Genomic DNA, 24,236 nt, shown 5'->3' on the forward strand with positions numbered 1-24,236 from the left:
AGGACTGTAACTGCAGCAGATCTCAAAGAGGTAAAATATGCATCTAATGACATGAGTGTGGATATTTCAGACAACAAAGACACCAATATTTTTGCTTGAAACTATATATTTTCCACTACAAAAATACAGCTAGGCCAACCTTGTGCTAGGAAGTGTTCATGGTCTGAATAGGAAGAAAACACAGCTCATTTCAGAGCTATGAGCTGCCCCCTTATCTGCCCAGTCTTTAGCTACCAAACAGAGTATTTCCTATATGTCAAGGGATTCTAGAAACACAACTGCCAATAACTGGAGAAAAATATTAGATTCACAATCATTGCTGAACATTTTTTTTCTGGAAAGGGACAATGTAGAGATTTGTTTTGGAGTAATGGACTGACAGAATAATTCTTCATTGATTATCTTGGTGCTTTGTTCCGCTATAGATAGTGCTGTCCACGACCCTGGTGCTGAAAATATAGTATATAGGGTGGAAATAGCAAAATAGCTGATGAAGTCCACAACATTAACAGCTCAGCTCAAAAAATGTTTCAAATCAATAAAATCCTGTCATGCAAGTAAAGAACATAGTACAATATGTGTCGTTATATAAAGTGACTACAAATGTGAACTTGAGTTAACAGAGATGAAAGTGCAGAACTCAACCAAAATATTTACAATCAAAAAATGTTTACTAACGAAAACTATGAATTCTAAATTTGTTATTACGTGGTATAATCATCAAGTCAGCAGGAAGGAATGTAAGAAATACATAATGCACAGTGCATCACATATTGATTCAACTGGGATTTCACCCAAACGGAAATTGCTTTGTCTGTCAATCTGTAATATTTTAAATACAGTTCCTTCTCTAACTTAATATAATGGAATAACAACAACCAAGTCACCAAAAACTGCTGATTCTGCAAGACCTAAGATCATAATGGGAAAAAAGCATTCAGCGTGGTATATGCAACGTTTAAATTAGTTTCCACATGAGTCCCTGTAGTTCTCAAGCACCTTACGATGCTTTAAGACTGTTAAAGGTTGAGGTTGTAATGACAAGGATACACAGGACCAAACCTGCAATGTTGCTATATAACAAATACAATCATGTGAAGGTTTTGTCAAACAGTAAGTAAAGAGGTGGATACTGAAGGTGTAGCTTTAAAACTATAAAATAATATTGATTGTATGAGTGAATATGACTACAGGAAGCATAACAAGTGAATTGAATTAATTAGTAATAAGTTCCAAGATCCTCCAGTTTTGGGTGCAAGCTAACGAAAAAAAAAAAAAAAAAAATCATTTTGTGTCAGTGCATGAGACCAACCTCAAGAGGAGAGTCTGGTTCATCCAGGATGCTCTTTTCACTCTGTATCCGCTGCATCGTCCCGGTAGAACTGGGGTCCATTATCAGCACGTTCTGACTACCAGCTCTGCCGAACTTACAGTCACTCTTTCTGGAGTCAGTCGTCCTGCACACCTCGTAGTTGTACACGTGTTGGAGAGTCCCTGTCCCCAAAGTGTCTGAGTAACGTGGTGGATAATATGGAATCACAGGGAGATTGGAGTGATACAGGACGCGAGACTGTCTCCACCTGTAGATTTTCACTGAGATAATAACCACTACACACGTGATGAAGAGGAAGGAAACTACAGCCAGAGCCAACACTAAGTAAAAAGTCAGGTTGTCGTTGTACTCCTTGTCGTGCGTAAAGTCAGTAAACTCCGACAGCACTTCAGGGAAGCTGTCCGCCACCGCCACGTTAACAACGACTGTAGCTGAACGAGAGGGCTGCCCGTTGTCCTCCACTATAACAGTCAGTCTTTGTTTCACTGCGTCTTTATCAGTGACTTGGCGGATAGTTCTTATTTCTCCATTCTGTGAGCCCACTTCAAACAGCGCCCTGTCTGTGGCTTTCTGCAGTTTATAGGAGAGCCAGGCATTCTGTCCAGAGTCCACATCCACAGCCACCACTTTAGTGACCAGATAGCCCACATCTGCTGAACGAGGCACCATCTCAGCCACCAGAGAGCCACCAGTCTGGACTGGGTACAGAACCTGAGGGGGGTTGTCGTTCTGGTCCTGGATCAGTATTTTCACAGTTACGTTACTGCTGAGTGGAGGAGAGCCTCCATCCTGAGCTTTGACTCGGAAGTGAAAGTCTTTGATCTGCTCGTAGTCAAAAGAGCGCACTGCATGGATGACTCCACTATCAGCACTAACGGACACATATGAGGAGACTGGCACTCCGTTAACAGAGGAGTCCTCCAGTATGTAAGAAACACGGGCATTCTGGTTCCAGTCAGCGTCTCTGGCTTTCACTGTGAATATAGAGAGACCTGGTGTGTTGTTCTCTACAATGTAAGCCTCATATGAGCTCCTCTCAAAGACAGGCGCGTTGTCATTCACGTCAGAGATCTGTAAGGTGAGAGTGACGCTGCTGGAGAGGGAGGGCACTCCCTCATCAGAGCAGCTCACTGTGATATTATACTCAGATGCGGTCTCTCGGTCTAATTCACTGTCTGTCACTAAGCTATAGAAATCATTTGATGAACTGGTTATAGTAAATGGTATATAGCCATTTATTCTACAGTTTACTTGACCATTGTTAACTGAATCTGGGTCAAGGACACTAAAAATAACTATAACTGTTTTTAGTGGGGAGTTTTCAGGGATTGAATCTGATTTGGAAAGTATACTGATCACAGGCTTATTATCATTAATATCAATAACATCCACAACAATCTTACTAGAATCCGAAAGACCACCACTGTCTTTAGCTTCGATATCAATCTGGTAATACTTCTCTTTTTCAAAGTCGACTTCACCAACTAATATCACTTCGCCGTTGTCATTTATTGAAAATATATCAGACACACTGTCCATCGTGGTCGACACTGAATAGGTAACGTCCCCGTGTGTCCCTTTATCTGCATCAGAAGCACTCACTGTGGTCAGTGTCGTTCCTTTTGGTGAATTTTCCGCGATGGCCGCCTTGTAAACCGACTGCGTAAAAACAGGAGCATTGTCGTTCGCATCCAACACAGTCACGTAAATCTTTACTGTCCCAGACATCTGCGGTTCTCCTCCATCCACAGCTGTTAACAGCAGCGATATTTGTTCCTCTCTCTCTCGATCCAGCGGTTTGTGTAAAACCATTTCGACCTTTTTATTTCCATCTGCCTGACTTTGTGTTTTCAGAACGAAATTGTCAGTAGGTTTCAAGCTGTAATTTTTCAGGCCATTTATGCCGATGTCTGCGTCGACCGCTCGTTCTAACACAAATTTCGATCCCACAACTGCGGATTCGCTAATTTCAAAACGTTTCTCGTCATTCTTAAAACTGGGACTGTTGTCGTTGATGTCGGTGATTTCTACTGTTATTCGGAAAAGCTCCATTGGGTTCTCTAAAATAATCTGCAAATGCAAAGCACAAGGCGTCGTCTGTCTGCAGAGCGACTCTCTGTCTATTCTTTCTTTCACCAGGAGGACTCCTCTGTCTCTGCTCAGCTCGATATATTCTGCACTGTCGCCCGAAAATATACGAGCTTTACCTGACTTTAATCGTTTCACATCTAAACCTAAATCCCGTGCTATGTTGCCCACCACAGAGCCCTTTGCCATTTCCTCTGGAACAGAGTAGCTGACTTGTCCGAGAACTGGACCGAGGGACAAGATCGAGATGAAAAACAATACTTGCCGTCTCATTGTTCTATCCTCAGTCAAAGAATTGCCACAGAAAAAAGATAAAACACTCGATTTCAAAATAAAAACATCTCCGTGTGAAATTGAAGAAATAAATGTCCATATAATCCACAATTATTTGGAAAGAGCTTATTGTGTCCGTCTCGTGGGTTATCTCTCTGTGAACGGTGCTTTCTCTCCCTTTCTTTCTCTAAAATACGTACATGACATGGGAGGATCAGCTTCTGATCCTGCCAGCAACTGCAACACGTTGACCAACAGCGGCCCACGGAGTTCAAAGAGTGAAATTACAAGAAAAGCAAAGCTATGATCTGTGGATTTTTTTAAGATTATGATATTAAGAAATTAAATAAGAATAACATGAAAGTGTACTATTATAATGTGAAACAATACACTGTATGAGAGCAGTAAAGGGAAACTGGCTACTGCCTCTGTCTGAGGTGCTGAACAATGATTATCAGTGACAAAACACATTAAGACACTTAACTCTCATAAAACAAAGTGGAAGAATGTCTAACCTCTAGAGGAGAGTCTGGTTCATCCAGGATGCTCTTTTCACTCTGCATCCGCTGCATCGTCCCGGTAGAACTGGGGTCCATTATCAGCACGTTCTGACTACCAGCTCTGCCGAACTTACAGTCACTCTTTCTGGAGTCAGTCGTCCTGCACACCTCGTAATTGTACACGTGTTGGAGAGTCCCTGTCCCCAAAGTGTCTGAGTAACGTGGTGGATAATATGGAATCACAGGGAGATTGGAGTGATACAGGACGCGAGACTGTCTCCACCTGTAGATTTTCACTGAGATAATAACCACTACACACGTGATGAAGAGGAAGGAAACTACAGCCAGAGCCAAAACTAAGTAAAAAGTCAGGTTGTCGTTGTACTCCTTGTCGTGCGTAAAGTCAGTGAACTCCGACAGCACTTCAGGGAAGCTGTCCGCCACCGCCACGTTAACAATGACTGTAGCTGAACGAGAGGGCTGCCCGTTGTCCTCCACTATAACAGTCAGTCTTTGTTTCACTGCGTCTTTATCAGTGACTTGGCGGATAGTTCTTATTTCTCCATTCTGTGAGCCCACTTCAAACAGCGCCCTGTCTGTGGCTTTCTGCAGTTTGTAGGAGAGCCAGGCATTCTGTCCTGAGTCCACATCCACAGCCACCACTTTAGTGACCAGATAGCCCACATCTGCTGAACGAGGCACCATCTCAGCCACCAGAGAGCCACCAGTCTGGACTGGGTACAGAACCTGAGGGGGGTTGTCGTTCTGGTCCTGGATCAGTATTTTCACAGTCACGTTACTACTGAGTGGAGGAGAGCCTCCATCCTGAGCTTTGACTCGGATGTGAAAGTCTTTGATCTGCTCGTAGTCAAAAGAGCGCACTGCATGGATGACTCCACTATCAGCACTAACGGACACATATGAGGAGACTGGCACTCCGTTAACAGAGGAGTCCTCCAGTATGTAAGAAACACGGGCATTCTGGTTCCAGTCAGTGTCTCTGGCTTTCACTGTGAATATAGAGAGACCTGGTGTGTTGTTCTCTACAATGTAGGCCTCATATGAGCTCCTCTCAAAGACAGGCGCGTTGTCATTCACGTCAGAGATCTGTAAGGTGAGAGTGACGCTGCTGGAGAGGGAGGGCACTCCCTCATCAGAGCAGGTCACTGTGATATTATACTCTGATGCTGTCTCTCGGTCTAATTCACTGTTTGTTACGATACTATAAAAACCATTTGATGCATTTTCAATGATTAGAGGAACATTCTCGCTAAGAAAACATTTAACCACTCCGTTATTATCCGAGTCAGCATCATGCACATTCATCACAGCGACAACTGTTTGTATCGCAGAATCTTCCGGTATAGACTGTGTAGTTGACATCAAATCTATTATTGGAACATTATCATTCACGTCAATTATGTCAAAGATTATTTTGCAGGAGTCAGTGAGCCCACCTTGATCTCTTGCTTTAACATTTAGCTGATAATGTTTTGATGTTTCATAATCTACTTTTCCAGTCAAACGTACCTCACCACTTGCACCGTATATTTCAAATAAATCCAGAATCCCGTCAGTGGTACTCGATAAGGAGTACGTTATTAAGCCATTTGCGCCTTGATCTACGTCTCTAGCAGTTACAGTCATTAATGAAGTTCCCTTCGAGGTGTTTTCCATTAAACTCGCTTTATATGTTGACTGCGTAAACACTGGGGCATTGTCATTCGCATCTAATACAGTTACGTGAATTTTCACTGTCCCTGATAGCTGAGGTTCACCTCCGTCGAAGGCGGTTAGTGTTAGAGTCAGATGCTCTTGTTTTTCACGATCGAGAGGTTTTTCCAAGACCATCTCAACCTCCTTTTCTCCATCTGCGTTTTCGTTGAGATTTAAAACGAAGTTATCTGTTGGATTAAGGGAGTAGCTCTTGAGCCCATTTCTTCCAACATCAGTATCTAATGCTTTCTCTAATACAAATTTTGCCCCCCTGACAGCCGACTCACTTATCTCAAATAACATACTGTTCATTTTGAATATAGGAGCGTTGTCGTTTATATCTGTTATTTCTACTGTTACACGATAGAACTCGATTGGGTTTTCCAAAATAATTTGAAACTGTAAAGCGCATGGACTCGTCTGTTTGCACAACGCCTCTCTGTCTATTTTCTCCCTGATGAGAAGGAGGCCTCTTTCTTTATTCAGCTCGATGTATTCGGCGCCGTTTCCAACATGCAAGCGAGCTTTCCCTGTTTTCAGCCGTTTTAAATCCAAACCTAAATCTTGTGCTATGTTTCCGACCAGCGAGCCTTTCGACATTTCCTCGGGAATAGAGTAGCTGGCCTGCCCGTGTACGGAACAGAAGCAGAGCGTCGAGAGAAACAAAAGCACTTGCCGTCTCATTGTTCCGTTCAACGGTGCTATACCGTCACAACGAATCAGAAAATAATCCACAGAAAAGACAGTCGCTATCCACAAATAGCTGGACTGGGATAATAAAAAACGTCAGTGAAAATGTCCGTGTAAATTATTCCAACTCTTTGGTCCGTGTGTACTCTCCTCGGTGACTGAAATAGTGTGTTGTGCCGTCTTTACATCCCACAGCAACTAAATGATCTGGGAGGTGCTGCTGAAATCTGCAGTGGCACTAACACACACTGGCCAACAGCGTCGCTAAGAGTGCAAAATAAGAAACTGCAGAATACAGGGGTTATTAAGGAGCCAATGAACTGTAGGTTTTAAACAGGCTACTCAAAGAACTTGTCACAGTAGCACTGTGTAGATTCAAACAAAGGACAACACGAATTACTCCTGCCAGGACATTTTGTATGAAAAAGAAAACACATTGCACCATAGTGACCCATTGTCTCACTCGCTCGCTCAGTTGTGTGTGCATTTAGGAATCAGTGAAAATCAAAAGAGCAATGGAAAAACAGAATGACAGATGCCCTACAAGAGAATCTGCCTCAACCTCATATATCTAGTGCTGTCCATGGTGCTAAACTAAATAAAACCACACAGGAAAATCAACTAAAAGGACGAACAGAAACATTTTTTGAGTTGATTTTGTTCTATGTCTTTACTCAAAGCAATGGAAGATATCAATATTACTCATTAAAGACGGACATCCCCTCTAGAGGAGAGTTGAGTTGAACCCTTACCCCTTACTCTAACCCTACATAAGGTGAAAGATAAAAATAGATGGAACAGTAACATTGATGTTCTGTGTGCTGTCCATGGTACTGAATCTAAATGAACTAAAAGTTAAATAAACCCCGATTTTCAGCAAGCTGAGCTAAAAGAGTATATGCAACTGAAACACTGAAAATTGTCTAATTCAAAATAACTGGCATGGAGACGAATGGAAGAGTCTATAACTAACCTCTAGAGGAGAGTCTGGTTCATCCAGGATGCTCTTTTCACTCTGTATCCGCTGCATCGTCCCTGTAGAACTGGGGTCCATGATCAGCACGTTCTGACTACCAGCTCTGCCGAACTTACAGTCACTCTTTCTGGAGTCAGTCGTCCTGCACACCTCGTAGTTGTACACGTGTTGGAGAGTCCCTGTCCCCAAAGTGTCTGAGTAACGTGGTGGATAATATGGAATCACAGGGAGATTGGAGTGATACAGGACGCGAGACTGTCTCCACCTGTAGATTTTCACTGAGATAATAACAACTACACACGTGATGAAGAGGAAGGAAACTACAGCCAGAGCCAACACTAAGTAAAAAGTCAGGTTGTCGTTGTACTCCTTGTCGTGCGTAAAGTCAGTGAACTCCGACAGCACTTCAGGGAAGCTGTCCGCCACCGCCACGTTAACAACGACTGTAGCTGAACGAGAGGGCTGCCCGTTGTCCTCCACTATAACAGTCAGTCTTTGTTTCACTGCGTCTTTATCAGTGACTTGGCGGATAGTTCTTATTTCTCCATTCTGTGAGCCCACTTCAAACAGCGCCCTGTCTGTGGCTTTCTGCAGTTTATAGGAGAGCCAGGCATTCTGTCCAGAGTCCACATCCACAGCCACCACTTTAGTGACCAGATAGCCCACATCTGCTGAACGAGGCACCATCTCAGCCACCAGAGAGCCACCAGTCTGGACTGGGTAGAGAACCTGAGGGGGGTTGTCGTTCTGGTCCTGGATCAGTATTTTCACAGTCACGTTACTACTGAGTGGAGGAGAGCCTCCATCCTGAGCTTTGACTCGGAAATAAAAGTCTTTGATCTGCTCGTAGTCAAAAGAGCGCACTGCATGGATGACTCCACTATCAGCACTAACGGACACATGTGAGGAGACTGGCACTCCGTTAACAGAGGAGTCCTCCAGTATGTAAGAAACACGGGCATTCTGGTTCCAGTCAGCGTCTCTGGCTTTCACTGTGAATATAGAGAGACCTGGTGTGTTGTTCTCTACAATGTAAGCCTCATATGAGCTCCTCTCAAAGACAGGCGCGTTGTCATTCACGTCAGAGATCTGTAAGGTGAGAGTGACGCTGCTGGAGAGGGAGGGCACTCCCTCATCAGAGCAGCTCACTGAGATATTATACTCTGATGCTGTCTCTCGGTCTAATTCACTGTCTGTCACCAAACTATAGAAATTATTTGTTGACGTTTTTAAAGTGAAAGGCATATTTTCGTTGATAAAACATTTCACGTTTCCGTTTTCTCCAGAGTCTTTGTCTTCGATGTTTATCATTGTAACGACTGTATTAAGTTTTGCATCCTCTGAAATCATACTTGATTTGGACAGTATGTTAATTTCTGGTTTGTTGTCATTTACATCTTGTATGTCGACGATTAATTTACAAGAATCGGTGAGTCCTCCTTCGTCACTCGCGAGTAAATTAATTTCATAGCTTCGGGACTCTTCAAAATCAATATTTCCAATTAGACTAATTTCACCGTTTTCAAGATTCACCAGAAATACCTTTCTGACATCATCTAATGTATTTGTGATTGAATATGAAATTTTGCCATTAGATCCTTCATCTGCATCTGTAGCTGTAACAGTGGCTACAACTGTTCCTTTAGGTGAATTCTCAGTAACTGTAGCTTTGTATGTGGACTGTGAAAAAATAGGGGCGTTATCATTGACGTCTAAAACTGTAATAACGATCATCATTGTTCCTGACATCTGCGGCTCTCCTCCATCTACAGCCGTTAACACGAGAGATATCTGCTCCTGTTTCTCTCTGTCTAAAGGTTTCTGTAGAACCATCTCGATGTTTTTATTTCCATCAGCGTTATTATGAACCTTCAGAGCAAAATTATCTGTTGGTTTTAATTCGTAATTTTTTAGATCGTTGATACCTACATCGAGATCCACAGCCCTTTCGAGCACAAATTTCGCCCCCGTGATCGCTGACTCGCTAATTTTAAATTTCATCTCATTCTTTTCAAAAGTTGGTGCATTATCATTGATATCAGTAATCTGGACTGTGACAGTGTAGAGTTCCATAGGATTCTCTAAAATAATCTGAAAATGTAAAGCGCACGGCGTCGTCTGTCTGCAGAGCGCCTCTCTGTCGATTCTCTCTTTGACGAGGAGGACTCCTCTTTCTCTGTTCAGCTCGATGTACTCGTCGCTGCCTCGGGTATAAATTCGAGCTTTACCAGATGTCAGACGTTTGGTTTGTAAACCTAAATCATGCGCTATATTACCCACTAAAGATCCCTTGGGCATTTCCTCAGGAATAGTGTAGCTGACCTGCCCGAGCACCGTCCCGACGGAGAGGAGACACATGAACAACAGTACTTGCCTCGTCATTGTTCTTTCCGAAATGCTTCCAAAAGGTCCAGTGTGCTTATATTTCATAAAACTGATATCGATTCCAGCATGAAACGTTAATTCAGCGCAAATATAATCCAAACAAGAGATAGAAGGGTGAAAGATCGATTCGTTTATCAAATATTCTCCATGAGCCGTGTGTCCCTTCTTTTCAGTCTCGCTCTTCCTTTATTATGTCGATGTTACATGGGAGGTGCTGTAACAACCCTACTGTCAGCCTTCGACGCTGTGGTGAACAGCGGCCCTAAGAGTTCACATTGTAAAACTGCAGAACTCCAACATGAACTACTTACTCTCTGTCGTTCAGTATAAATATATGAATGTGAATAAAACTCAGTATGGATACAAACTCGATATGAACACATTCCCACACCTCTGCAGATATTCTCAAAGCTACAATTTGCTGGGTTTTTAAGTCACAAAAACTGTGGAATGTATTATTTGCATATTGTCTCATGTACCAAACCATTTGCCACTTCTACAAGTTATTCTGTTAAAATGTTATGAGATCCCTGTTTGCATTGTGTTAAGTGAAAGGGAGTGATCAGAATTATTTGACCGACGAAAGGAGCGTAAAAAAAATGCAAGTTTAGAAATGTAATATTTAGTGAGGATTCAGACGCTATCCATGGTTCAGAAAACATTGGAATACCAAGCAAAAGTTAACTATCAAGGATCCTCAAAGAGAAATTAAAGCACAATTACGAAAAACTATGTAACTAACCTCTAGAGGAGAGTCTGGTTCATCCAGGATGCTCTTTTCACTCTGTATCCGCTGCATCGTCCCTGTAGAACTGGGGTCCATTATCAGCACGTTCTGACTACCAGCTCTGCCGAACTTACAGTCACTCTTTCTGGAGTCAGTCGTCCTGCACACCTCGTAATTGTACACGTGTTGGAGAGTCCCTGTCCCCAAAGTATCTGAGTAACGTGGTGGATAATATGGAATCACAGGGAGATTGGAGTGATACAGGACGCGAGACTGTCTCCACCTGTAGATTTTCACTGAGATAATAACCACTACACACGTGATGAAGAGGAAGGAAACTACAGCCAAAGCCAACACTAAGTAAAAAGTCAGGTTGTCGTTGTACTCCTTGTCGTGCGTAAAGTCAGTGAACTCCGACAGCACTTCAGGGAAGCTGTCCGCCACCGCCACGTTAACAACAACTGTAGCTGAACGAGAGGGCTGCCCGTTGTCCTCCACTATAACAGTCAGTCTTTGTTTCACTGCGTCTTTATCAGTGACTTGGCGGATAGTTCTTATTTCTCCATTCTGTGAGCCCACTTCAAACAGCGCCCTGTCTGTGGCTTTCTGCAGTTTATAGGAGAGCCAGGCATTCTGTCCAGAGTCCACATCCACAGCCACCACTTTAGTGACCAGATAGCCCACATCTGCTGAACGAGGCACCATCTCAGCCACCAGAGAGCCACCAGTCTGGACTGGGTAGAGAACCTGAGGGGGGTTGTCGTTCTGGTCCTGGATCAGTATTTTCACAGTCACGTTACTACTGAGTGGAGGAGAGCCTCCATCCTGAGCTTTGACTCGGAAGTGAAAGTCTTTGATCTGCTCGTAGTCAAAAGAGCGCACTGCATGGATGACTCCACTATCAGCACTAACGGACACATATGAGGAGACTGGCACTCCGTTAACAGAGGAGTCCTCCAGTATGTAAGAAACACGGGCATTCTGGTTCCAGTCAGCGTCTCTGGCTTTCACTGTGAATATAGAGAGACCTGGTGTGTTGTTCTCTACAATGTAGGCCTCATATGAGCTCCTCTCAAAGACAGGCGCGTTGTCATTCACGTCAGAGATCTGTAAGGTGAGAGTGACGCTGCTGGAGAGGGAGGGCACTCCCTCATCAGAGCAGCTCACTGTGATGTTATACTCTGATGCTGTCTCTCGGTCTAAATCACTGTCTGTCACTAAACTATAGAAATTACTTGTTGACGTTTTTAAAGTGAAAGGCATATTTTCGTTAATAAAACATTTCACGTTTCCATTTTCTCCAGAGTCTTTGTCTTCGATGTTTATCATTGTAACGACTGTATTAAGTTTTGCATCCTCTGAAATCACTGTGGACTTAGACATTATATTAATTTCAGGTTTGTTGTCATTTACATCTTGTACTTCGACGATTAATTTACAAGAGTCTGTGAGTCCTCCTTCATCACTAGCAAGTACGTTTATTTGATAATTTCGAGACTCTTCGAAATCAATATTTCCAATTAAACTAATTTCACCGTTTTCCTCATTAACCCCAAATACTTCCATGATGCCATCTAATGTATTTGTGATTGAATATGATATTTTACCGTTAGAGCCTTGATCTGCATCTGTAGCTGTAACAGCGGCTACAACTGTTCCTTTAGGTGAATTCTCAGTAACTGTAGCTTTGTATGTGGACTGTGTAAAAACAGGGGCGTTATCATTTGCGTCTAAAACTGTAATAACGATCATCATTGTCCCTGACATCTGCGGCTCTCCTCCATCTACAGCCGTTAACACGAGAGATATCTGCTCCTGCTTCTCTCTGTCTAAAGGTTTCTGTAGAACCATCTCAACATTTTTATTTCCATCAGCGTTACTGTGAATTTTCAGAGCAAAATTATCTGTTGGTTTTAAATCGTAGTTTTTAAGATCGTTTATTCCAACATCGAGATCCACAGCTCCCTTGAGCACAAATTTGGCCCCTGTGATCGCTGACTCGCTTATTTTAAATCTCATTTCATTTTTTTCAAAGGTCGGTGAATTATCATTGATATCGGTGATCTGCACGGTCACGCTGTAAAATTCCATAGGATTCTCTAAAATAATCTGAAAATGTAAAGCGCACGGCGTCGTCTGTCTGCAGAGCGCCTCTCTGTCGATTCTCTCTTTGACGAGGAGGACTCCTCTTTCTCTGTTCAGCTCGATGTACTCGTCGCTGCCTCGGGTATAAATTCGAGCTTTACCAGATGTCAGACGTTTGGTTTGTAAACCTAAATCATGCGCTATATTACCCACTAAAGATCCCTTGGGCATTTCCTCAGGAATAGTGTAGCTGACCTGCCCGAGCACCGTCCCGACGGAGAGGAGACACATGAACAACAGTACTTGCCTCGTCATTGTTCTTTCCGAAATGCTTCCAAAAGGTCCAGTGTGCTTATATTTCATAAAACTGATATCGATTCCAGCATGAAACGTTAATTCAGCGCAAATATAATCCAAACAAGAGAATGAAGAGTGAAAGATCGATTCGTTTATCAAATATTCTCCATGAGCCGTTTGTCCCTTCTTTTCAGTCTCGCTCTTTCTTTATTATGTCGATGTTACATGGGAGGTGCTGTAACAACCCTACTGTCAGCCTTCGACGCTGTGGTGAACAGCGGCCCTAAGAGTTCATATTGTAAAACTGCAGAACTCCAACATGAACTACTCTCTGTCGTTCAGTATAAACATATGAATGTGAATAAAACTCAGTATGGATACAAACTCGATTAAAAAGAACATTCCCACACCTCTGCAGATAAAACTCAAAGCTACAATTGACTGGGTTTTTAAGTCCCAATAACTTTGGAATGTATTATTTGCATATTGTCTCATGTACCAAACCATTTGCCACTTCTACAAGTTATACTGTTAAAATGTTATGAGATCCCTGTTTACATTGGTTTACGCGAAAAGGAGTGATCACAATTCTTCCACCGACTAAAGGTGCATTAAAAAAGGCAAGTTTAGAAATGTAATATTTAGTGAGGATTCAGACGCTATCCATGGTTCTGAAAATATTGGAATACCAAGCAAAAGTTAACTATCAAGGATCCTCTACTGTGAAAGAGAAATTAAACCACACATACGAAAAACTATGTAACTAACCTCTAGAGGAGAGTCTGGTTCATCCAGGATGCTCTTTTCACTCTGTATCCGCTGCATCGTCCCTGTAGAACTGGGGTCCATGATCAGCACGTTCTGACTACCAGCTCTGCCGAACTTACAGTCACTCTTTCTGGAGTCAGTCGTCCTGCACACCTCGTAGTTGTACACGTGTTGAAGAGTCCCTGTCCCCAAAGTGTCTGAGTAACGTGGTGGATAATATGGAATCACAGGGAGATTGGAGTGATACAGGACGCGAGACTGTCTCCACCTGTAGATTTTCACTGAGATAATAACCACTACACACGTGATGAAGAGGAAGGAAACTACAGCCAGAGCCAACACTAAGTAAAAAGTCAGGTTGTCGTTGTACTCCTTGTCGTGCGTAAAGTCAGTGAACTCCGACAGCACTTCAGGGAAGCTGTCCGCCACCGCCACGTTAACAACGACTGTAGCTGAACGAGAGGGCTGCCCGTTGTCCTCCACTATAACAGTCAGTCTTTGTTTCACTGCGTCTTTATCAGTGACTTGGCGGATAGTTCTTATTTCTCCATTCTGTGAGCCCACTTCAAACAGCGCCCTGTCTGTGGCTTTCTGCAGTTTGTAGGAGAGCCAGGCATTCTGTCCAGAGTCCACATCCACAGCAACCACTTTAGTGACCAGATAGCCCACATCTGCTGAACGAGGCACCATCTCAGCCACCAGAGAGCCACCAGTCTGGACTGGGTACAGAACCTGAGGGGGGTTGTCGTTCTGGTCCTGGATCAGTATTTTCACAGTCACGTTACTACTGAGTGGAGGAGAGCCTCCATCCTGAGCTTTGACTCGGAAGTGAAAGTCTTTGATCTGCTCGTAGTCAAAAGAGCGCACTGCATGGATGACTCCACTATCAGCACTAACGGACACATATGAGGAGACTGGCACTCCGTTAACAGAGGAGTCCTCCAGTATGTAAGAAACACGGGCATTCTGGTTCCAGTCAGCGTCTCTGGCTTTCACTGTGAATATAGAGAGACCTGGTGTGTTGTTCTCTACAATGTAAGCCTCATATGAGCTCCTCTCAAAGACAGGCGCGTTGTCATTCACGTCAGAGATCTGTAAGGTGAGAGTGACGCTGCCGGAGAGGGAGGACACTCCCTCATCAGAGCAGGTCACTGTGATGTTATACTCAGATGCTGTCTCTCGGTCTAATTCACTGTCTGTCACTAAACTATAGAAATTATTTGTTGATGTTTTCAAAATGAATGGTACATTTTCTCCAATAAAACATTTCACGTTTCCGTTTTCTCCAGAGTCTTTGTCTTCGATGTTTATCATTGTAACGACTGTATTAAGTTTTGCATCCTCTGAAATCACTGTTGACCTCGACATTATATTGATTTCAGGTTTGTTGTCATTTACATCTTGTACGTCGACGATCAACTTACATGAGTCCGTGAGTCCTCCCTCGTCACTAGCACGTACATTTATTTGAAATGTTCGAGACTCTTCAAAGTCAATGTTTCCAGTTAAAGTAATTTCACCACTTTCCTTGTCTATTTTAAACAGTTTTCTTACATCATCTAATGTATTTGTGATTGAATATGTTATTTTAGCATTAGAGCCTTGATCTGCATCTGTAGCTGTAACAGTGGCTACAACTGTTCCTTTAGGTGAATTCTCAGTAACTGTAGCTTTGTATGTGGACTGTGTAAAAACAGGGGCGTTATCATTTGCGTCTAAAACTGTAATAACGATCATCATTGTTCCTGACATCCGCGGCTCTCCTCCATCTACAGCTGTTAACACGAGAGATATCTGCTCCTGCTTCTCTCTGTCTAAAGGTTTCTGTAGAACCATCTCGATGTTTTTATTTCCATCAGCGTTACTGTGAATTTTAAGAGCAAAATTATCTGTTGGTTTTAAATCGTAGCTTTTAAGATCGTTTATTCCAACATCAAGGTCCACAGCCCTTTCCAAGACAAATTTTGCCCCCTTGATCGCTGACTCGCTTATTTTAAATTCGATTTGACTTTCCTCAAAGGTCGGAGCATTATCATTTACGTCAGCAATTTGGATTGTGACAGTGTAAAATTCCATAGGATTCTCTAAAATAATCTGGAAATGTAAAGCGCACGGCGTCGTCTGTCTGCAGAGCGCCTCTCTGTCGATTTTCTCTTTGACGAGGAGGACTCCTCTTTCTCTGTTCAGCTCGATGTACTCGTCGCTGCCTCGGGTATAAATTCGAGCTTTACCAGATGTCAGACGTTTGGTTTGTAAACCTAAATCATGCGCTATATTACCCACTAAAGATCCTTTGGCCATTTCCTCCGGTATTGTGTAACTGACCTGCCCAGTTACGCAGCCGAAGGAAAGAGAGATAAACAACAGCGCTGGTCCGTTCATTGTTCTATCCGATTATTTTCTCACCGAGGCTCCACAGTCCGGTTATATATCCCAGTAACTTGAATACAATCCAGGGTCAAGCATGAATCTTGAAATTGTAAAATCCAAATACAGGAAAAATAGGCTCGATTGTCGACCTCTCTGATATTTACAGATCTCGAGTGTCTGTTCTTTTCCGTCGTGTCCTCTCTGAATAATGTCGAGGATACAGGGGAGGTGCTGCTATAAACCTACTCTGATTTATCAACACTCTGGTCAACAGCGGCCCTAAGAGTTCACACTGCAAAACTGCAGAAACCCAGCAGGATTTATTCTCCCCACAAGACTGATACTGAAGAAAATACTAACTAAAACAAGGCAACAAGAGCCACGTAGGAAACATCATCTTTGCAAACGGCCAGACACTAACTCAAAACCGTAATAAATGATCACACATTGTGTTTGAATCTTCAGTGATTATCATGTGTCAATAACTACACGAACCATGACTGAAAGGATCAAAGAGGGAATGTTTAAGATATGTTCCCCCAATAAACCAACAAAGAGGAAGAAGAATACGAAAACATAAACTATGAAATTAAAGTTTTAGATAAAGAGAAACATGGACATAGGGAGGAAAAAAGCAGAATAAACATGTCACTCTCCGAGGTGCTGAAATGATAAAAAAAACCTGCTTACTAAAACAACTGTCATAAGAAGTAGATATAGTGAAAGAAATTGCCTACTTATATGAAGAAAAAAAAATGTAAACCGTCACAAATATCTTTGAAAATATAGTATTGTTTATAAAACTGAGTTTTAAACAAATCTCTAGAGTTCACAGCCAAGATAGAGGAAAATATTATAAATATAGTATAAAACCAAAACAGAGGTTGAGAAACTACACCAAGTCTAAGTCAAAGACAGGGTTTTTTTTCTCTGCCCATAAAAAATGGATCGATACAACTATTAAAGAAAGTATTTTCATGAAGAACAAAATGAGTAAAATTGGTGAGAACTATGGATATCATTTTAGATATTGAATTTGTATACCAAAGTATTTGCCACAGCAATATATACAAACTTATACTATTAAAATATTCTGAGAATAATATTGATGTTGTGTTAGCTCCGCATGAGGTATCAGGATGCTTTGACAAACAGCATGTGTATTTTATATATTTAAAGGTTAATTTATATATATTTTGTTTATGGGACGCTGTCCTTGGTTCTGAAAATGATGGACTGTCGTGGAACAGTTTACCCTGAATGCAACTAAAGAATGGAAGAAATATTAACGCACAAAGGCAAAAGAAAAAAACAATTAACCAACCTCTAGAGGAGAGTCTGGTTCATCCAGGATGCTCTTTTCACTCTGTATCCGCTGCATCGTCCCTGTAGAACTGGGATCCATGATCAGCACGTTCTGACTACCAGCTCTGCCGAACTTACAGTCACTCTTTCTGGAGTCAGTCGTCCTGCACACCTCGTAGTTGTACACGTGTTGGAGAGTCCCTGTCCCCAAAGTATCTGAGTAACGTGGTGGATAATATGGAATCACAGGGAGATTGGAGTGATACAGGACGCGAGACTGTCTCCACCTGTAGATTTTCACTGAGATAATAACCACTACACACGTGATGAAGAGGAAGGAAACTACAGCCAGAGCCAACACTAAGTAAAAAGTCAGGTTGTCGTTGTACTCCTTGTCGTGCGTAAAGTCAGTGAACTCCGACAGCACTTCAGGGAAGCTGTCCGCCACCGCCACGTTAACAACGACTGTAGCTGAACGAGAGGGCTGCCCGTTGTCCTCCACTATAACAGTCAGTCTTTGTTTCACTGCGTCTTTATCAGTGACTTGGCGGATAGTTCTTATTTCTCCATTCTGTGAGCCCACTTCAAACAGCGCCCTGTCTGTGGCTTTCTGCAGTTTATAGGAGAGCCAGGCATTCTGTCCAGAGTCCACATCCACAGCCACCACTTTAGTGACCAGATAGCCCACATCTGCTGAACGAGGCACCATCTCAGCCACCAGAGAGCCACCAGTCTGGACTGGGTACAGAACCTGAGGGGGGTTGTCATTCTGGTCCTGGATCAGTATTTTCACAGTCACGTTACTACTGAGTGGAGGAGAGCCTCCATCCTGAGCTTTGACGCGGAAGTGGAAATCTTTGATCTGCTCGTAGTCAAAAGAGCGCACTGCATGGATGACTCCACTATCAGCACTAACGGACACATATGAGGAGACTGGCACTCCGTTAACAGAGGAGTCCTCCAGTATGTAAGAAACACGGGCATTCTGGTTCCAGTCAGCGTCTCTGGCTTTCACTGTGAATATAGAGAGACCTGGTGTGTTGTTCTCTACAATGTAAGCCTCATATGAGCTCCTCTCAAAGACAGGCGCGTTGTCATTCACGTCAGAGATCTGTAAGGTGAGAGTGACGCTGCTGGAGAGGGAGGGCACTCCCTCATCAGAGCAGGTCACTGTGATATTATACTCTGATGCTGTCTCTCGGTCTAAATCACTGTCTGTCACTAAACTATAGAAATTATTCGTTGACGTTTGTAAAATGAACGGTACATTTTCGCCAATAAAACATTGCACACGTCCATTGTCTCTTGAATCTAGATCCACAGTATTTATCATTATAACGACTGTATTAGGTTTTGCATCCTCTGAAATCACAGTTGATTTCGACATTATGTTAATTTCAGGTTTGTTGTCATTTACATCTTGTATATCGACGATTAATTTGCACGAATCTGTGAGTCCTCCCTCGTCACTAGCGAGTAAATTAATTTGAAATTGTTTTGATTTTTCGAAGTCAATATCGCCAATCGATGAAATTTCACCGTTTTCCTCATTAATCTCAAATAATTTCCTGACATTGTCTAATGTATTTGTGATTGAATATGTTATTTTAGCATTAGAGCCTTGATCTGCATCTGTAGCTGTAACAGTGGCTACAACTGTTCCTTTAGGTGAATTCTCAGTAACTGTAGCTTTGTATGTGGACTGTGTAAAAACAGGGGCGTTATCATTGACGTCTAAAACTGTAATAACGATCATCATTGTCCCTGACATCTGCGGCTCTCCTCCATCTACAGCCGTTAACACGAGAGATATCTGCTCCTGCTTCTCTCTGTCTAAAGGTTTCTGTAGAACCATCTCAACATTTTTATTTCCATCAGCGTGACTATGAATTTTAAGAGCAAAATTATCTGTTGGTTTTAAATCGTACCTTTTGAGATCGTTAATCCCTACATCAAGATCCACAGCCCTTTCGAGTACAAATTTTGCCCCCGTGATCGCTGACTCGCTTATTTTAAATCTCATTTCATTTTTTTCAAATGTTGGTGCATTATCATTGATATCTGTGACCTGGACTGTTACACTGTAAAATTCCATCGGATTCTCTAAAATAATCTGAAAATGTAACGCACAAAGCGCGGTCTCTGTGCACAGCGCCTCTCTGTCGATTCTCTCTTTGACGAGGAGGACTCCTCTTTCTCTGTTCAGCTCGATGTACACGTCGCTGTTTCTCGTATAGATCTTGGCTTTACCTGATACCAAGCGTTTTATTTCTAGTCCTAAATCTTGAGCTATATTTCCGACGAGAGATCCCTTCGCCATTTCCTCTGGAATAGAGTAGCTGACCTGCCCGACCACCGAGTCGAGGAAAAGGAGAGAGATAAAGAACAGTACTTGCCGATTCATTGTTCAAGCCGTCTTTTTTTCCTGTGACGCTCCACAGACTGCTTACATCCCACGAAAAAGACAAATCTTAGATTCCACTCTCAAATCCCTAATTACAAGCTGAAGTCACTGGAAGTGATTCTCTTGCAAGTCCAAATCTCTATTTTTTTCAAATGATCCACAGCCCTGATTGTTCGTTCGTCGTCCGTCTCGTTCTCTCTGTGTTATGTCGTGGTTACATGGGAGGTTCTGCAACAATCTTGCTCTCAGTCATCAACACTCTGGTCAACAGCGGCCCTCAGAGTTCAAACTATAACACTGCAAAATACTGTATCAACTGAGATTAAAGTCTATGGTCACTAACTATAAACCCCCTGTACATTTATTTTCAAAAGACCAACTATATTTTAATTTCCAAAGGTTTTCTCGCAGACATGACATGTATCAATTGGAAAATATAACTACATTTAACGATATATCTAAGATAATAGAAACAAAGTAAGAGATGATGTGTTTATCTGACGTCACAGCAAAATGTACCTGAAGGACTGGAAGGGAAGAAAGAGCTCAGGAAAAGAGTTTTCCATAAGTAATGTCAATTTGGAACAGATGATTAGAAGAAAAAATGAATATACTGATAATCAAACTGAGGACATATATAAAATGTCTGTTGGTATTACTACCCACAATGCCACTGCCCGCTGTTCTGAAGTGAGTAAAGCGAATAGGACCAATGAAGCAGCAATACACAGAGTGCTGTATATTCCATTATATTAAAATATAAAATCATTCCCATGAAAAACAAGATTTGGTGTGGTCATATGTTGCTTCAATATAAATAAGAAAAGTTGTGTTTGATATTGAATCAATATTAAAGTTTTCTAACCTCTATAGGAGAGTCTGGTTCATCCAGGATGCTCTTTTCACTCTGTATCCGCTGCATCGTCCCTGTAGAACTGGGGTCCATGATCAGCACGTTCTGACTACCAGCTCTGCCGAACTTACAGTCACTCTTTCTGGAGTCTGTCGTCCTGCACACCTCGTAATTGTACACGTGTTGGAGAGTCCCTGTCCCCAAAGTGTCTGAGTAACGTGGTGGATAATATGGAATCACAGGGAGATTGGAGTGATACAGGACGCGAGACTGTCTCCACCTGTAGATTTTCACTGAGATAATAACAACTACACACGTGATGAAGAGGAAGGAAACTACAGCCAGAGCCAACACTAAGTAAAAAGTCAGGTTGTCGTTGTACTCCTTGTCGTGCGTAAAGTCAGTGAACTCCGACAGCACTTCAGGGAAGCTGTCCGCCACCGCCACGTTAACAACGACTGTAGCTGAACGAGAGGGCTGCCCGTTGTCCTCCACTATAACAGTCAGTCTTTGTTTCACTGCGTCTTTATCAGTGACTTGGCGGATAGTTCTTATTTCTCCATTCTGTGAGCCCACTTCAAACAGCGCCCTGTCTGTGGCTTTCTGCAGTTTATAGGAGAGCCAGGCATTCTGTCCAGAGTCCACATCCACAGCCACCACTTTAGTGACCAGATAGCCCACATCTGCTGAACGAGGCACCATCTCAGCCACCAGAGAGCCACCAGTCTGGACTGGGTACAGAACCTGAGGGGGGTTGTCGTTCTGGTCCTGGATCAGTATTTTCACAGTCACGTTACTACTGAGTGGAGGAGAGCCTCCATCCTGAGCTTTGACTCGGAAGTGAAAGTCTTTGATCTGCTCGTAGTCAAAAGAGCGCACTGCATGGATGACTCCACTATCAGCACTAACGGACACATATGAGGAGACTGGCACTCCGTTAACAGAGGAGTCCTCCAGTATGTAAGAAACACGGGCATTCTGGTTCCAGTCAGCGTCTCTGGCTTTCACTGTGAATATAGAGAGACCTGGTGTGTTGTTCTCTACAATGTAGGCCTCATATGAGCTCCTCTCAAAGACAGGCGCGTTGTCATTCACGTCAGAGATCTGTAAGGTGAGAGTGACGCTGCTGGAGAGGGAGGGCACTCCCTCATCAGAGCAGGTCACTGTGATGTTATACTCTGATGCTGTCTCTCGGTCTAATTCACTGTCAGTGACGACGGTAAAGAAATTATTTGTTGTTGATTTAATGGCAAAGGGAATATTTTCGTTTAAAACACACATGACCTTGCCGTTTTCATTTGCGTCTGGATCTTGTATGTTAAGCATCGTCACGACCGTCCCTGGTTTCATGTTCTCAGATACTGTGTTTGACTTCGACATGATGTTAATGGATGGAGGGTTATCATTTGTATCTGTCACGTCCACAATCACTTTACATGCATCGGATAATCCTCCCTGATCTGACACCTGAACATCAAGCTCGTAACGTCTCCTTTTTTCATAATCTACATTTCCATCTAAGGTCAATACTCCACTATCTGCATCGATTTTAAAGAGACTCGCTGCTCCAGATTTTGAAATTGTGTATGTTACTTTCCCGTTATTGCCTTTATCTACATCAGTAGCCATTACTGTAGTTATTGCAGTGCCGATAGGAGCGTTCTCTGTCACACTCACTTTGTATTCCGATTTTGAACAAACGGGAGGATTATCATTCGCGTCTAACACTGTTATGAGAATCTGCATTGTCCCCGAGAGCTGTGGTTCACCGCCATCAACGGCGGTCAGAATTAATGATATATGCTCATGTTTTTCTCTGTCTAAAGGTTTCTGCAAAACCATCTCGACGTGTTTAGTCCCATCTACGCGGATGATGGTTTTCAGAGCGAAATTATCGCTGGGTTTAAGGGCGTAGCTGCTCAACCCGTTAACACCAACATCTTCATCTATGGCTTTCTCTAAAACAAATCGTGCCCCTGTAAGAGCTGATTCGCTGATTTCATATTTCATTTCTCCTCTCTCAAATGTAGGAGGGTTGTCGTTTATATCGGTAATTTCGACGGTCACCGTGTAAAACTCCATTGGGTTTTCGAGGATCATTTGAAAATGGAGCGCACAGGGCATTGTTTGCCCGCAGAGCGACTCTCTGTCTATTTTCTCTCTAATAAGGAGCGCTCCTCTCTCTCTCTTCAGTTCAATATATTCTTCACTGCTGCCAGTATAAATACGAGCTTTACCAGACTTCAATCTCTCCACACCCAAACCTAAATCCTGGGCTATATTTCCTACGAGAGCCCCTTTCAACATTTCCTCAGGAATAGAGTAGCTGACCTGCCCGCACACTGCACTGAGAGAGAGCACCGAGATAAACAACAGCACTTGCCATCCCATCGTTCCGGTCGACTCGTCGAGGAAGGAAATAAAAATATCCTGTTTCTTCACTGCAGGATCTGATTTTGACCTGATTATTCACGTGTTTGGTCCTGGAGATGGCAATTATCCTAAATTGATGAACAAAAGAATCCCACTGTGCCGTCCACGTGTATGTTGCTCATGTCAATCCCGAATGTTAACTGGCTCGTTCTATTTCAAAACACACGATGAGATACGGAGCGAGAGTTATAGGGGAGGTGCTGGAACAAAAGCTTCATCAGCAAATCGATGGCCAACAGCGTCCCTCTCTGTCCACTGAACTTAACTACACGGTGTCTTATGCAATCAGAATAAAGAAATACAAACTATATACAGACATATGTATGTAAAATGTTTGCTGACAAACGATTTTAATGATTTGAATCTCATTCAAATACTCGAATTCATGTCTGTCTATATAACCTATGGAATACAAATTAGTGAAGAGAAGAGCTAATTATAAAAAACAGAATATAAAACAATAATAGAATCAAACAAAAAGTATGAACACCCAGGCAGCTATATAAACCAAAAGTCATATATTAAAAAAAAAGTTAAATGTAAAGAATTCCTCAGTGCATCATGTCTATTGTATAAAGAAATATATAATTTGCACTGTTCTTGGGTCTGAATACAAAATATACTGTACAAATACAATTCCAATTTCAATTGAGCCTATCAGCATTCAGAAAGAAAATGTTAACATCACAATAACTAAATAGATTTATATTTGTCCATGTAGTTTTGTTGATTAAAAACATACCACATACAGAAAAAACATAAAAGGAACACAGAGACATAGATTGGGACATAGAGAGATAGAGAGATTGATAGAAAAGTAGCATGGCTGTTGTGTGCGCTGTCCATGGTTCTGAATCGAAAGGACTAAAAACCAGTCAGCATGCTGAGCTAAAAGAGTAGATATGAAACTGAAACACTAAAAAATGGTCTGATTCTCAAGGAATGGCCCAAAAACAAATGGAAGAGTCTATAACTAACCTCTAGAGGAGAGTCTGGTTCATCCAGGATGCTCTTCTGTTCTATTATCGTCTTT

General features: G+C 42.4%; 7 protein-coding genes across 30 annotated transcripts in view; all 7 read right to left on the minus strand.

The window, feature by feature from the left end:
* The window catches only part of LOC109648067 (protocadherin gamma-A11-like), a 225,240-nt gene that overhangs the window by 82,674 nt on the left and 118,330 nt on the right, over nt 1-24,236 (minus strand). The window contains exon 1 of one of the 24 annotated variants that reach the window (XM_069531629.1): nt 4,210-6,799. The exons of the other annotated variants lie outside the window; for them this stretch is intronic. Coding sequence (XP_069387730.1) covers nt 4,210-6,594 — 2,385 coding nt within the window. The 5' untranslated portion in view covers nt 6,595-6,799. Of the gene's footprint in view, nt 1-4,209; nt 6,800-24,236 lie in introns of those variants that run through there. 24 annotated transcript variants of the gene reach the window in all.
* Nucleotides 1,295-4,174, minus strand: LOC109635553 (protocadherin beta-16-like). Its single transcript, XM_069532064.1, has one exon. The coding sequence runs from the start codon at nt 3,692-3,694 to the stop codon at nt 1,295-1,297; it is 2,400 nt and encodes a 799-aa protein (XP_069388165.1). The 5' UTR covers nt 3,695-4,174.
* LOC138411408 (protocadherin beta-16-like) lies at nt 7,256-10,243 on the minus strand. The gene has a single exon (XM_069531664.1). The coding sequence runs from the start codon at nt 10,004-10,006 to the stop codon at nt 7,529-7,531; it is 2,478 nt and encodes an 825-aa protein (XP_069387765.1). The 5' UTR covers nt 10,007-10,243; the 3' UTR covers nt 7,256-7,528.
* Nucleotides 10,644-13,147, minus strand: LOC138411407 (protocadherin beta-16-like). Its single transcript, XM_069531663.1, has one exon. The coding sequence runs from the start codon at nt 13,134-13,136 to the stop codon at nt 10,659-10,661; it is 2,478 nt and encodes an 825-aa protein (XP_069387764.1). The 5' UTR covers nt 13,137-13,147; the 3' UTR covers nt 10,644-10,658.
* LOC138411412 (protocadherin gamma-A2-like) lies at nt 13,782-16,699 on the minus strand. The gene has a single exon (XM_069531672.1). It carries the CDS (start codon nt 16,218-16,220, stop codon nt 13,788-13,790), a length of 2,433 nt encoding a protein of 810 aa, XP_069387773.1. The 5' UTR covers nt 16,221-16,699; the 3' UTR covers nt 13,782-13,787.
* On the minus strand, nt 17,509-20,371 carry LOC138411416 (protocadherin gamma-A5-like). The gene has a single exon (XM_069531677.1). It carries the CDS (start codon nt 19,915-19,917, stop codon nt 17,524-17,526), a length of 2,394 nt encoding a protein of 797 aa, XP_069387778.1. The 5' UTR covers nt 19,918-20,371; the 3' UTR covers nt 17,509-17,523.
* Nucleotides 20,768-24,177, minus strand: LOC138411510 (protocadherin gamma-A2-like). The gene has a single exon (XM_069532065.1). It carries the CDS (start codon nt 23,159-23,161, stop codon nt 20,768-20,770), a length of 2,394 nt encoding a protein of 797 aa, XP_069388166.1. The 5' UTR covers nt 23,162-24,177.

The sequence above is a fragment of the Paralichthys olivaceus genome, chromosome 9 (genome assembly GCF_024713975.1).
Source record: "Paralichthys olivaceus isolate ysfri-2021 chromosome 9, ASM2471397v2, whole genome shotgun sequence".
Classification (NCBI taxonomy): Eukaryota; Metazoa; Chordata; class Actinopteri; order Pleuronectiformes; family Paralichthyidae; genus Paralichthys; species Paralichthys olivaceus.

Excerpts from the sequence above, each read along its gene's own strand:
- LOC109635553 (XM_069532064.1), bottom strand. The coding sequence starts at position 3,694 with ATGAGACGGCAAGTATTGTTTTTCATCTCGATCTTGTCCCTCGGTCCA.
- LOC138411408 (XM_069531664.1), bottom strand. The coding sequence starts at position 10,006 with ATGAAATATAAGCACACTGGACCTTTTGGAAGCATTTCGGAAAGAACA.
- LOC138411407 (XM_069531663.1), bottom strand. The coding sequence starts at position 13,136 with ATGAAATATAAGCACACTGGACCTTTTGGAAGCATTTCGGAAAGAACA.
- LOC138411412 (XM_069531672.1), bottom strand. The coding sequence starts at position 16,220 with ATGAACGGACCAGCGCTGTTGTTTATCTCTCTTTCCTTCGGCTGCGTA.
- LOC138411416 (XM_069531677.1), bottom strand. The coding sequence starts at position 19,917 with ATGAATCGGCAAGTACTGTTCTTTATCTCTCTCCTTTTCCTCGACTCG.
- LOC138411510 (XM_069532065.1), bottom strand. The coding sequence starts at position 23,161 with ATGGGATGGCAAGTGCTGTTGTTTATCTCGGTGCTCTCTCTCAGTGCA.